Source organism: Mytilus californianus, unplaced genomic scaffold, assembly GCF_021869535.1.
Source record: "Mytilus californianus isolate M0D057914Y unplaced genomic scaffold, xbMytCali1.0.p SCAF_10, whole genome shotgun sequence".
Classification (NCBI taxonomy): domain Eukaryota; kingdom Metazoa; phylum Mollusca; class Bivalvia; order Mytilida; family Mytilidae; genus Mytilus; species Mytilus californianus.
Window position 1 is genome coordinate 12,115,860 of NW_026262582.1, and position 15,672 is coordinate 12,131,531.

At 33.1% G+C, this 15,672-nt stretch overlaps 1 protein-coding gene across 1 annotated transcript in view; it reads left to right on the forward strand.

The window, feature by feature from the left end:
- LOC127717619 (uncharacterized) overlaps positions 1 to 15,672 on the forward strand; it is a 54,977-nt gene that overhangs the window by 37,549 nt on the left and 1,756 nt on the right. The window contains exon 4 of the mRNA XM_052223339.1: positions 12,846 to 12,992. Within this exon, the coding sequence (XP_052079299.1) occupies positions 12,846 to 12,992 (147 nt within the window). The remainder of the gene's footprint in view (positions 1 to 12,845; positions 12,993 to 15,672) is intronic.

Genomic DNA, 15,672 nt, shown 5'->3' on the forward strand with positions numbered 1-15,672 from the left:
CGTTTCATATTTTGTCATTCTTATTTTTTATAGATTACTATACGGTATGGGATTTTCTCATTGTGAAATGCCGTACGGTGACCATAGTTGCTTACAACCACGTCCGTTGGTCTCTTGTGAATAGTTGTTAAATTGTCAATCCTACCACATTTCCATATGTTTTAAGTGATTATATTGTAATGGATAAAAACTTCTTCTATGTTTTTGGTTCGAGTGTTCCTGATGATGGTAATCAACGAAAAACAATTCAGACGCACCAAATTATCGACTTTTTTAGATTAGAAACAATTTAGAGCTTGACATGTCATATTTGTAGTCGAAGACTGTTGTTTTGTGTCTTCTTTTAGTTTGCTGTCTTGGTGCCATATACATCATATCTCCTTTAATAAAGCACATATAAATTGAAATTAGAAATACAGTATATGTGATTTAGTGGTTGTTGTTTCTTGCTGTCTGTCATAACTTTTTAATCGATCATTATTTATTCATAAATCAGGCATTCCACCGTTCTGATGCCTTTAAGAAAGCCTTCTATACGATGGATACGGAATTTGTTCATTGTTAAAAGACCGTACGGTGAAATCAAATTCCTTACATTCGCATCTGTTGGCCTCTTATGAAGTTATTTCATTATTAATCACACAATATTCCCTTTTGTTTGTCTATACTATTAAACGAGAAGACCTCATTTTGTGTGTCGCTTCTCTTCCTTCCACAATAAATTAATCATCATGCCTCTGTGTCCTATAGGTACCATGCATAGTCGCATTTGTCATCCTCGCTTATGATTATTCGGTTTGGGTTATTTTGGGAGGAAAACGAAAATAAAGGCGTCCGGATATTGTTTCCGTCACCGGACGGACTTTTAAGTCATAGAAAAGACCGTTTAGGACTGTTTTAAAATTACACATACGTACTTGGGGACAGGACAATTATTTTCGCGTTTTTCTGTATACTATGATCATACATATACTATAAATAAAGTGTATTTGCTATTTACTATCAATTCCAAGTTTACTATCCACGGCGGTTACTGATATATATTATATAGAGTCTCTATATAATATATCAGTGACCGCCGTAGATAGTCTCTTAGTCTATATAATTTATCAGTGACCGCCGTGGATAGTAAACTTAGAATTGATAGTAAATAGCAAATACACTTTATTTAAAGTGTATGTATGTTCATAGTACACAGAAAAACAGAAAACAAAAAATAACGGACTTTGGAAAAAAGGGGGAGGGCTAAAAAAATTGTCCTGTCCCCAAGTAAAGATGACTTTTGATACCTTTCCTGAAATTCTCCAGTCATAAATCTTTTACAAAAATTCATCCTACAACAGTTTACATACTTTCAATGACGCTCTATTGCCCGCGATTTCGCGGGTGTGTTCTAGTATTGTTTATATTGGAATGGAAAGTGAAAGGACAGTTATTGAAAACTTCAAAAGAAAAATATACATGCATCAGAGAAAAGTGCTAGCACAGCTGGCAGTTCCGGAAGCTCACCAAAATAAGACAAGGAACTCTCTACTCACAGCAAGATCAGCACAGCCCAGAAGGTCGAATAAAGTGGCAACGTAGGCATTCTTTTGGGTTCTTTATTGTTGTAATTTGACAACAATTACAAATTGTCTTAAAGTTAATAACAATCTGTTGAGTTAAGCCATTTCCAACTGATTTTTAAATCAATTTTATGGTGTTATGTTACACAACTGCCGTAGGTAAGGTGAGTCCTGTGCGCTTACAAACATCTTATGTATGTGTCTGTCCCAATTCAGGAGCCTGTAATTCAGTGGATGTATCTGTATATCAAATTTGTTTTTGGCTTATTGTTTTGTTAAAATCAGGCCGTTGTTTTTTTTTTCGATTTGTTTCACATTTTGTTATGTCGGGGCTTACTATACGTTATAATTTTCATCATTGACGAAGCCCGCATGGTGACCTTTAATTGCTTACATCAATGTCATTTGGACTAAAAAAATCTTGTGGATATTTGTATATTTGGCAATCACATATATCACATCACCTTATCTATATATCTAGGACAATGTTTATGAATAAAAGAAATGTTCGACAACGAGAAAGGAACACGACGACAAAAAAGCCCCAAAACATCTTGAGGTCAAAGTACATACTTCAACGATAGACTGGTGTTTATTGAATATGTCAAATATATAAATTGTCCTGTCTCTAAATTAGGCAAATAAGTTTCTGATAAATTCAACACAGAATAATATGCTTGTTTGCTTTAAATCTTTTCTCCTCTGTACAGTAGTTTGCTGTAAATTGAAAGATATTTCGGAATACTTGATATTTATACTGAGGAAGCAAAATCAACAAAAAAAGAAACCGACTGACTCCGAAACAGTGGTTACATTGTCTCTACTACCCGACGCTGACTTTAGCGAAGCGACGTCGCCACTGTTTCGGAGTTTAAACGGTCCAAGTTGAATCTTCACAAGAGTGGTTACCAGGATTCTGATTTGATAAATATCAATTGAATACTAGATTAATAATATTGATTTCTATCTTATTATATAGTTTAATATTACATGTTCACATAATTTTAAATAAATATAAGCAAACCAAACTTATTTACATAAATTACACATATAAATGATACGGATAAAGGCCTCTTCAAAGATGGCATCGTCAAATTATTACATAATTTTTGCACCAAAATATATTATTATTACAATATGCATTGTTTAACCAGTACAACGTTAAAAGCAGCATTTTTTTCATTCCGAATATCTAACTAACTTGAAGATAAAAGCACTCCTGCAATACGGAAGATAATTTAGTATTTCTGATGGTAACTTCATACATAAAAACTTTTAACATTAAACTGTACTATTCTGCTGGAGGCTTATGACAAGTGCATCATAGAGTAAAAAACGTGTTGTCCAATTTTATAATTTTGTTGGAAATGATACAAGAGGGTCTGTATGGAGTTAACAGAATAAACGAACACTACAGAAAAACTGCTAAAAAAAATAAAGAACAGAGAAAAATAGGTCCACAAGATAAAAAATAGAGAATAATGGTGTTTAAGATATCAAGAATAGAGAATAATGGGTCAAGTTATAAAGAATAGAGAATAATGGGCAAAAATATGAAGAATTGAGAATAATTGGCAAAAGTATAAATAATTAGAGAAATAAAAGGCAACAATATAAAGAATCGAGAAAAAAAATGCCCTAAAAATTAAAGAATACAGAAAGGAGGGACCCCCATAAAGACCTTCACACAACTCCTAGGTAAGAAAAATTATGGTTCCTGTCAATACCAATTAAGTGGTTCAATTATGGTTCATTATGCGGAATTTAACCAAATTTTGACTTCGTAAGTGTATCACAAATTTATTGTTAAAATAGGAGGATAAGTTATCAAAATATTTTACACCATCGTACATTACGGAATGATCCTATCTTAATGTTTGCGATGACGAGGAACACAGTCTGTGGTATTAAAGAGTTGACTCCCTTTGCAGCAAAAAGAATTACAATAGCAAAATAGTCGGTAACTTGGTAATTGACTACTGTATTTATAAGCAGTATGAGAATTTTCTAAAACAACGTATTTTTACACATAAATTTATATAAGTTCCGGTCCGTATTTTTGTAAGTCTTAAAATAAAACTTGTCGTCGTGATTTCTTAGGGAGAAAATCATTCTTTTCTCCACTTCAAGTCCTACTGGTCACAATAAAGTGTGCTTAACTGATAAAGCTAAGCAAATAAGTGGTGAACATTTTTACATTTCTAAATTGGAAAACGTATGTCAAGATATAAAATAAACTGTTTTTTTTTTTAATTTTTGAACACAAAAAAATCATTTCTTCCAGAAGGGATGTTGCTAAACGGCGGAAACAGAATACGAAATGGAAACGGAAAACGGAAACAGAAAGAAGCGGTTTTTTGGTGATATATCAGGGGGAAAAATAGTAAGAACTGCGGAAATCAATAAAGAGTGAAATAACAAAAGCACACAACAAGTATGTCGAAAATATTATAGCACATATCACAGAAAGTAGCACCCGTTTTGGAAATACATAACCACCACTACACTGAAACAACCCTTACGACAGAAAAGGACCGTGAAAAAGCAGAAGCATTTGAATGAACAATTTGCTAGTGTATTAGCACCTATAATTGAGGGGGCGGACAGGGTGTTACCTTTCTCCATTCTCCCGCCCTTTCTCTCCTTTCTCCTGCCACCTCTCTCCTTTCTCCCGCACCATCTCTCCTTTCTCCCGCCCGTGCTCTCCTTTCTCCCACCCCCTCTCTCCCTGTCTCCCTTTACCCTGTCCGCCCCTCATAATTAGGCACATTTTTCAACAATATAAATCAGAGTTAATTATAAATTTCAACATGATAGTTCAATTGACTGATTCTGTTTTATTACTTAATATCAAATATCCGCCTCAAGTATCAGTCAGTTAAAGAGTTCTCATGTTCTATGTTAAATAATTTATATATATGAAAAAGTCGACTTTAAATAAAGATTATCTTTGTATAAATGAATATAAATAATGTCCATGTTAATATTTTCAATAATAGCGTAATGCTCAACACATAACACCGAATGAGTGACAATATTGTTTATTGTATTATCATGAAACAAAGTTCACGGACACTTTAAAAGTACTTTTTTTTTTCAGTTCTTACCGGGTCAAGTTATTCATTTTCAAAATACTCCTGCCCCTCCCCAAGCAAATCAAATGGTCGGCCCATTTTCTTAGCTCACCAAGGATTTTTTTCCTGAATTTTATTTCCCACCAGATCTACACATATGGTCATTGTTTGAAGTTTCAAATTTCAAAAAGCTTCAATTTATTTTGTCTTAAACCATTGTGGTGACGTCAGCCTATTCATTTACCGTGGATTCTTTTTCTAGAATCAACGCTTCCTAAATCTGCCGCTGAAATTGACTCACCAACTTATATTCAATTGTTTCCTTTGTGTGCCTAATTTCATTAAGTTTGAATTGGCTAATTTACTGATTTCTGTTCACTAATGGAATTAATTTAAAAACTTACCTTTAATTTTTGTAATTTTTATATGCCTTCACTGAAATCTGTTATGTGTGACTCACATCAATACATCGACGAAACCTCTCGGCTACCAATGGGTTACACTATAAATGTCTATTTTATATATTTAAATAAACATTTGATATACATCGGTTCATCGGACACACAGGGCTTGTACCTTTATATAGACAGAATAGGCAGTCGTATAGTATGAGTCGGTAGCCGCGAGGTTAGCATGGTTAAAATCAATGAGTTAAAGATAGGGATTTGTCGGTTTAGGTTCGAATCCCTGTATTCTCTCTGTTGTTCCAATTCTTAAGTTATCCTGGTTTTATTCTAATTTTGCATGTTATAGTGGATATATTTGTAATAATAGCGAGTTTTACCGGTTTTTTTTTTAATTATTATTATTGGCTATTTCACATGTTTGAAACAAAAATGATTACATTCTATTTGTCAATTTTTGTTTTATAAATATAGTATGATTTCATCTGTTTTACTACATAATTTTACAAAGGTTTGTTCGCAAATTCCTAGAAAATCGTGATGTGCCTAGAGTGCTAGAAAAATTTCGATAACATACTTATTATATATACTTTATATATGCTTTTTGGTCGGGATGTTGTCTTTTTGACACTTTCCCCATTTCCATTTTCAATTTTATTAGAACTAATTTGAATATGTCTTATTTTGTATAAACAGATAATATTCATATGCCTGGTAATATAAAGATCTTTAAAGGTAGAAGTGTTATATTGGTATTTTGTTAACTAATTAATTGTGATCTGAGATTTATCATGCAATGCATCGTTGGACACGATAACATGGTTATTTAAACTCACTTACAATACCTTCTAATTAAGAAAAGGCTTTAATTTTGAAAAGAAATTAACACAATAGTTTAAGTTATAGATACAATGGATAAGCGTAGATTCATGAAAAACAAACCATTCGCCCTCCGGGCTCATGGTTTCTTTTTCAAGAATCCACGCTTATCCATTGTATCTATATAACATATACAGTTCTTTTAATCTTTTGATGTAGATTATTGCAATAGATATGACCCTTGATTGAAGTACTGAACAACGTTAATCCGTTTGAAGTCATGTCAGTGAAGCGTGAAGCATTAGACGTGTTAGGAAAGTCAATACGATTTTGACGCTGATGTTAAATACCAATACCACTACAGGCTATAGTGGGGACCATCTCAAAAAGCACAGATAATCATTCATTATAGTTACCTGTATGGGTTTGTTTGATAATGCTGAGATGATTTTTAAACAATAAAATAGTAACAATTTATTCCGCAATACACGGACGAGGATCCAGCGAACAACACGAACATTATTCTTGCATTGTGTCATAGTAGGGATCGATTAAGTTTAAGATCGTTGTTCCCCCATTTCTTACTATTTTGTTGAACGACTACAAGGAAAATCTACAAAGTGATCAAAATAAATGAATAGAAAAAACACAGGAATCAAATCACACTCAAATCCGATTTTTTTACTCTACATCAATCTTTGTTCAAAACGTTCGTTTATTTGAAATTTATTTAAAAAATAATTGTCATGTCGGGGCCTTTCTTAGCTTTTATATGCGGGAATGGTTTTGCTCCATGTTGGGGGTCTGTCATACGGTAATCAATAGTTGCAAACATTTACGTCGTTTGGTCTCTGGTAGATAGTTGTCTATTTTGGCAATCATACCGCATCTCCTTATTTTATATCATTTTCTAGAATAGAGAAATGTGTTACACAGTAGCGTTCTAAAAAAAAACCAAACTAGAAATTTGTGTACTTGACAATTAAAAAAAAAGACTGAAACAAAAGCGTTTTCAATTTGATTATCTTTATATTTTTATTTTATCTAGAAATGTCACTGACAATTTTATATAATGTTAAATGAATAAATTCTTATTCACGTACAAAGTTTTGCCCTGACATTTTCCTTCTATCAACTTTTATCAGTTAGTTTTTCGGAAAAGAGAGGTTATCGAATTAAGTATTAAAAGATTACAACGTTTGGACATTATCAAGCATGTTAAATTTACGTTTCAGTGAAGGGTCGGAAGTTGTTTTTCTTGTTACCTCGACTTCCTCCACCAACAAAGCAGAACACCACGATTAAATTGAGATATTATTGAAATTGGCGTTAAACTTTCATATGGAGAAGTTAATGATAGTATCTTTGGGTCAGGAGGTTATTTTGAAAATGGAATATTCATTTTCACCTCTTTCAAAACAAAGGCTGCTAAATTATATGTCGGGCATTTTTTTCTTTTTTTTTTTATTTGCTTCATTTTGTTTTGCCTTAGATTCACTATACACTCCACTTTCTAAATTGGACGGTATATAGTGATGGGTGCATTAATCCATCCGTCCGGTCTTTCGTCCCTCTGACCATTCATTGCATTCATACCCAGATAGTAGTAGACAATACGAATCACATATAGCTCATGAAAAGTGGTTTTCTTGAACATTAAAACGATGCACAGCAAGACAACCTTCTTCTGTAGCCCCCTGCTTCTTAAAGTTGTATATAAAAATAGCACTGTATCCACTTGTGTCCACTTTTTATTTACTTTTTTATATAAAGATATAACGATGTGTTCAGATTAGTACTGATTTGTTTAAGCCACACATGTATACGCGTCCCTGTATCACTGGACACAAAATGCATGCTAACTATATTTTGCAACGGAGATAGGACATATCTGTTGTGGAGAGACAAATTGAGTTATTTAACTATTAAACATATTCTAATCATATCGCTTAATATATATATATGGACTTGTGGCCGTAAAATCCGTCATTCCCATTCTTGACTCTTACATATATTTTTGTTAAGTTTTGTTTTGCACTCTTAAATCAAACAAATATAAACTAATGTATGGATGTATGAAGATCTACGTAAGGCCAATGCACGTCTTAAGCTAAACTATACTACTCCGGGATACTTTTCAATGCAATTGCATTTTGAGAAAGTCCACACTTAAATCTTGTATCGGTATTGGTATTTAACATCAGCGCAGTATTTAAACCCCTTTCCTAACACGTCTATTTAAAAACCAAGTTGCGTTACTTTTTGTGCTCATAGTTTATCTACTCGTCGAGCAAAATCATGTGGGAAGAAGAATTTGCGAAGTTTCTACAGAGGTATGCTTAAATGTGTAAATCTAAATCGAATTAAAAATAAAACAGAGGGAGGGCATAAAAACATAAAATAGTACATATTATTCCGTTTACTTTAGAATTCTCTCTTTTCGTATTGCTCGTTAAGAGTAGTGTAAAAGTATAACTGTTATGACGAAAAGTTCGGGAAATCATTTTTAAAATTTGTTTTTAATTTATTGCTAACAAAGATTTTTTTCTGTATTTCATTAATGCCCATCAGTTTAATTTATTCTCTGCTTAAATATGGGATTGGCGATGAATAACAAATTCAAGAATTTGCCCGTTGCAGCTTGATTGAAACTCAAATTTCAGAAGAATCCAAGAAGCAACTAATCATTGTTAAGTCCCTGATCTGACGTGACTGTTATGGGATCCTATAATCGCCAACCGGGGTGATATGAACGAAATAAACAATAATATTTTTAAATAAACACTTTTATTTTTTTTAATTTTTTATTAATCATGGAACCAGACCGAACATCCTTAACTTGTTTTTTCTTTCTTACGAAATATCCATTTATAACAGATTTTCGCCCTATCTATTTAGGTCACAGAGATAAAAACCAAGCACTCTAATATTTTCAATTGAAACACGGAATATGATGCACAAAGAAATACAATACTAATTTGCATACTTTTAAACAAACAAACAAGAATTCTACGACATGAACTTCATTGCAGTACCATGACTTTGTCAGTGTGTTGTTACGGCCAGAAAATCGCCTTTTAATTGTAGCCAACAAAAGACACAAATCAATAATAAAAGTTAACAAGATTTATTATACACAAGTTTACAAGAAGTATTACACAAAAAGAAATGTCAACTTAACTGTCAAAATATATGTCCGATCTTTTGTCTTTTCTTTATCCGGAAATCTTCTCGGTTTGATTGCATATGTCGGCTACAAGACAAAAATGATCATTCGTTACCTAATACAATGAAATATGCGTAGTTATTATGAATATAATTTGTACGATGTCTACTAATAGTTCCTTGAAACACGAAAGGTGTCATTTTTTTGTAAGAATTAATTGCAAATATGTAAATTAAGAATGAGAGACTAAAAATTAAATCAAACTTAATAAAACTAAAACTTAAAACTTGGTAAATATGAATATAGCTTTAGATGCAAAAGTTGGTGCAGAAAACACGACAATTTCTATGTATATTTGTTTTTTTAATGTCGTTTTTTTTTTTTTTTGGAAAAGGGAGTTGGAACTTAGATGGGGCAATACCCTGGCAATAATTCCATTTGAACCCCTTTTCCTGTGTGTATTGGTTATTCAGAGGGGGTCACATTGAAGTACTGCCTTCGCAAAGATTAAGTGTACCGGGAAAACGTCTTATGCCCGGCTTTTGGTACGGTTCGTTTTGCTTCGTCTTTAGTTTTTTTTATTAAATATTCTGTGTTATGATGTTTGTCTTTCGGTAATTTCGTTTTTTAATATTTTGACATAGCATTTTCAGTTGTATTTCTACTTGTGAGTTTGAATATCCCTTTGATATCTTTCGCCCTCTGTTATAACATGACAGAAGAACAAATTAAACATATTCCATTGAGTCAAAACTCTAAACTCCTTACAATGTCAGAACTCGTTTTTACATAACACACACAAAGGCCGTACGATAACCTATAATTGTATCCTAGTCCTTTGGTGTTATCCGGACACGCCGGTTTCCTCCACCAATAAAAACTGACCGCCACGAAATAGCACAACAGTGTTGAAAGTGGCGTTAAACACCAATCAATCAATCAATAGTCCTTTGGTCTCTGGTTGAAAATTGTCACATGGGCAATCATACAATATATCTATTTTACGTTATCTTTCTTTATTTAAAGACTGTTGTTGCGTAATGTCCAGTGGCAAATATGTCATGGAAAGTTGTCACATGGGCAATCAACTTACATCTCCTTATTTTGATATTTATCTATTTTACGTTGTCTTTTTAATTATTGATTGACGGTTGTTGCGTAATTTCCAGTGGCAAATATGTCCTGGAAATTAAAAACATATAATATTAAGAGCTTTTCAATCTGCAACGAAGGTCGACCGGAATGAAGTGCAGGAAATTTTAAATGTCCTGGGGATGGATTTTATGTTGGACATGGGGAAACATTTTGATTTGTGACAAGGCCATTCAGAACCCTCAGAGAGTTGTTGCAAGCATTCTTAAACGTGCATAGAACGTGGCAAGCATGCTGTTGTCTCTTTGACACATTCCCAGTTTCGAGAGCGTAGAACTCTCCGTACACGATGCAATTGGATTAACATCCATATTCAGATCTGACGTGGCTGCGTATTTATACATCCCGCCAAACAGATTCCCCATTTTTATAAGATTTTTGCTGCCAAATGGGATAAGTCCGAGGATGACCATATTTCTAAATCAAATCCAATCCTTTTGCAATGAACAAGGACTTCTGTTTATATAGCTCAGTACTAGAAAATACAGATAGACAGCAAACCTTCAAAGTTAACAATATGCGGGAAAGTTATATGGTACATTTGTACAAAGGAATATATTTATTTCTTAATGATAGTATTACAATGTTTTCATTTTTGTATCGCCTTGACGGAGACAAAAAGCAAGACATAGGTATGCTGTTTCCGGCGTCGGCGGCGGCGTCAACAATGTATTAGTTTGTGAATAGGTCTAGTTCATGGTGAACCACTAGTGGTAGGTCAATGATATTTGGTTTGCAGTTGTATTAGCATTGGCACTTCTCATTACTATGGAGATTATTTGGCCCCGCCCCCTCAGTCAAGGTCTATTGACTTTGAAAATTTTGCTAAGTTTTCATGTATTAGTTTGTGATTAAGTCAGTTCAAGGGGAACCATTAGTGGTAGGCCAATGTTAATTGGTGTTCAGTTGTATAAGCATAAGCACATCTCATTTCCATGGAGAATATTTGGCCCTGCCCCTCAGTCATGGTCTATTTACTTTGAAACTTTTGCTTAGTTTACATGTATTAGTTTGTGATTAGGTCAATTTATGGGGAACCACTAGTGGTAGGTCAATGATATTTGGTATGCAGTTGTATAAGCATTGACATATCTCATTTAGATGGAGATTATTTGGCTCCGCCCCCTTAGTCATGGTCTATAGACTTTGAAAATTTTGCTAAGTTTACATGTATTAGTTTGTGATTAAGTCAGTTCAAGGGAAACCATTAGTGGTAGGCCAATGTTAATTGGTGTTCAGTTGTATAAGCATAAGCACATCTCATTTCCAAGGAGAATATTTGGCCCTGCCCCTCAGTCATGGTCTATTTACTTTGAAACTTTTGCTTAGTTTGCATGTATTAGTTTGTGATTAGATCAGTTTAAGATGAACTGCTAATGTTAAGTCAATGATATTTGGTATGCAAATGTATTGGCATTTGCAAGTATCGTTTCCATGGAGATTATATAGCCCCACCCCTGATCATGGTTCATTGACTTTGAAACTTTTACATAGTTTACAAGTTAATGTTTGTGTTTAGGTTTGTTTAAAGGGAACGACTTATAATAAGTCAATGGTATTTGGTATGCAGTTGTATTAGCATTGGCACATCTCATTCCATGGAGATTGTTTAGCCATGTACCTTCAGTCATGGTTCATCGACTTTGAATATTTGCATAACTTACATGTTAAAGTATTGCTATTTTAATTTCAACATTTGCATTATCAAAATTACAAAAAGGCGAGATATATCTCTGTGATAACAGTTTATTATTATTAAACAAAATTTGGAATACTATAATATTGACAAACAAGTAACATTTTAATATCCTCCTTTGGTGTTTAGCACCAAAAACCAATTTTCACAGCAAAATGTTAATTGGATTTAAAGCAGTTTTGTTGACCAGGTTCTATTAAACTGACCAAATCACGGTATATAATTTTCAATTCTTTTTTAATAAGAAATTTTGTATATGTGTCTATGCCGTTCTTTACCTTGCTTACTCAATCTTATTAAAAGATCTCTGATTTCGCTGTGCTTCGACGTGTAAGGGAGCTACCATTTGATTTTTATAGGGGGGGGGGGGGGGGGGGGCTAGGATGAAATTTGAAAAAAAATAGGCAGGACAGGAGTTTTGAGTAAAAAAAAAGGCAGGATGAGCAACTTGGTAAAAAAAAAAGGCAGGATGACAATTTGTGTAAAAAAATTCAGGATAAACTAGTAAAAAAAAAGGGCAGGACAGAGATTACAACTAAAAAAAAAGCAGGACAAAATTTTTCATCCTCATTACTGTCTCATTTAGGATAACCTGTATCTCCTTATATTCATGCATACAGACAAATAATGTGACGTAGCTTAGACTTCTATATTCGTACAAGTATAGATAACATAGAACTCTACAGTGAAAGCCATACAAAATAATCTTTTAAGAATAGAAAACCCTTTTTCGGCCATTTTTCTTAAAAAAACAATTTAATATTTTTCTGCAGTTTTGCAATTGAAATTGTTATGTAAATTTATTACACGTTATACTTGTAAACAACTGTATGCTACAAAGTAGCTGGTCGAACAGAAGCTAGAATTAGTTTGGTTTTACTGTGCTTTTAAAGATCTGTCGTACCGAAGAAGACATGAAGTTCGGTGTCATATGTGTAATTGTTTTCACGTTATTTTTATTTTCTTTAGCAGTGGCAGTAGATGATGAAATGATAGAGAGGCTAGTTCAGACTGTGGAACGAATGAGGGAAACACAGGAAAAAATGCAGAAAGAAATTCATCAATTGAAAGAGGAGATAAATCGGTGTTATAATCATACGAAAGATTCACAAAGAAGTAAGTAGTTTCGGTACTTTTGGTTATTTTTATCATTGACATGAACCTAACATCGACTTCATACCGTTCAAGTAGTTCTGACTAATTTCTTTTATAGAATTAGTTTTTTTGTTGTACATTTTCACTCAAAGAGGGAGGAACAATTTCGTATTTATGTATTTTATGTCAGACCAGTATAGAAGATGTGGGGTATACAGAAGCGAAAAAGCAACAACATGTTGGGTCCAAATATGTTTAACCTATCCTCCCCTCATTCTGTATGTGCTTGTACCAAGTCAGGAGCTCGAATTCAGTGTTTGTAGTGTGTTGCTGCATAGTTTATTTTGGTTTTTGTTTGTTGTTTTGTACATAAATCAGGCCAATAGCTTTCTAGTTTGAACTGTTGTTTGTTTGTCTTGTCGGGGCCTTGCATAGCTTGCAAGCCGGGTGGGATTTGCTCATTGTTAAAAGCCATACGATGACCTGTAGCGGTTCATATCATTGCCTGTTGAGACTCTGGTGGATCGTTGTCCCATTAGCAATCATACCGCACCTTCTTATTTTTATGAAAAGAACAAAAAGATATCCAAAGATCAACATACGGTTATACGAAACAAAACAACTTTTTATGTCAAGCTATGAATCGCCCCGAGTTTAGAACCGTGAATTTATTAAAGTAGACTCAAAGTTTTTCGACCCAAGTAAGCAGTCTATTTGTCAATTTTCCACTAACTGTAACATGTAAAATAACAGAGTTGTAACCTCTAATTTAAATAAGGGTACGATATAAACCATATTTTGGACAAGTATAAAACCATTTTATGTGTATACCTCCTACAAGAAGGTCTGGAATATATATTATAGACATAAAGCTTTATTTAGAGTCGGTATAAGCAATACAATTACAAACATAAGCTCTGAAGAGCTTTTAAAACCGACAGAACAAAAGCACAACAAACAAAACATACATATCAAGTCATGCCCACATACAATTAAACATAGAAAGCAAGAGTTCATTATGAACACGATGAAAAAATCCGGTCATGACTGGTTTTTGATAAGTATCGTCATAACCTTTCTTTCAAAGTCATAAATAGATAGCTAACTTCCTATTAAGGATAAGGATTTTTTTGGGGGGTGGGGAGGGGGGCAGCTCGTTTTCTAAGGAATACAAAGGGAGGGACTCCTGATGTTTACAGCTACTTTTGCACATGTACTCTTTTAGTAATAGTATAATAACTGTTTTGCATTACTGAAAATGTACCTAAATACTATAGTACTTTCGAACTTTTTTACTAATTTCAGAGCTCTCGAAAATTGGTGGTCCGAAGGTTTTGACCACCAAAATTTTCAAAGGATTGACACAATTTTGGTATTTTGCAATAGAAATAAAAGTGAGGACAAGCTGATTTTCTTCAAGGACCACCAGGGAAAAACGATTTCGATAACTCTGTAATTTTGTACAATAGTTTAACATTTCCAAATGTGTACTACAAATTTGAAGTACAAGTTTGTACCTCCGTTTTGTAGCTTAATATCTGAAGGTACAATGTCTATATTAAACTTCTTAGGAAATTTAATTGAAAGTGCGATGATATAAAAGTAGTGTACTGGTACAAACCTCTTGTACCGGGTTGAAATGTTCTGCACATTAACAGTATAAATCTGTTACTTTAAAATTCTAATACAAAAACAGTGACATAATTTCAAGGTTCCTCAAGCCTACTATATTATTTATGTGCGTTTTCAGTACTGTTAAGTTTTAGTACAAAATAAGAATATAAATTACACATGCAAAAGAAGCCGTGTATATACCCAAATGCATGTATATGTCGTTTCTAATGGTAAGTTGAAACATTGATAAATATAAATTTAATCTGTTTTTTGGTTATGTGAACCTTTTTTTCTTGGTTTCTTGTATAAGCTTGTAAGGAAATTTAAACACGTATTCCTTTAAAAACTTTACTTTAGTAATCACTAAATTCTAGCAAAACGAATTGATGTGTCTAGTTAAATTTTTTAGTAGTAGAGGATTGTTTATATCAAATGTTGCTGACAAAATATTACAAATATAAAATTAATTAATAAAAAGAAATGCCCAACGTATTTTTTTAATCGGACATATTTCATATACCAGAAATAAAAGAGAGTACCGAAATCTCAAGTTGAAAAGAAAAGAAATTAAAAAACCCTGCCCTTCAAAAAAATGATAACAAAAAAAAAACATCTAAGTACAAACTTAACACCCAGTCTATCATAAAAAACAAAACAAAACAAAAACACACAAAAGAAATATGTGTGAGTAACTCAAGTATTCTTAAACAGGAAACATATCACATAAAAATATTTAGAATATGGACTTAACTTATCAAATGATAAAGATCATGTACCGTCATAATGTAAATGAATTGCTGTATCTGTGAAAAAAAAATTCATATGCTCTGATTACTGACGAAGTGAACTTGAAGGGTTGAAAAATAAGGTCTTGATCCAAAACAAGCATATATAATACTAAAATAACGAGGTCCAATTTGTTCGCCGGCATGATGTAAAAGCGACGAATTATAGAATTCAACTTTATATATGACTAATATAGGACAATGGTGTTGATTAAAAATTACACCATTCCAGGCCCTTTTGTTTTCCACATAATTAATATTGCCAATAATTAACCAGTTCCGGGTCGAATCCGATACCGATA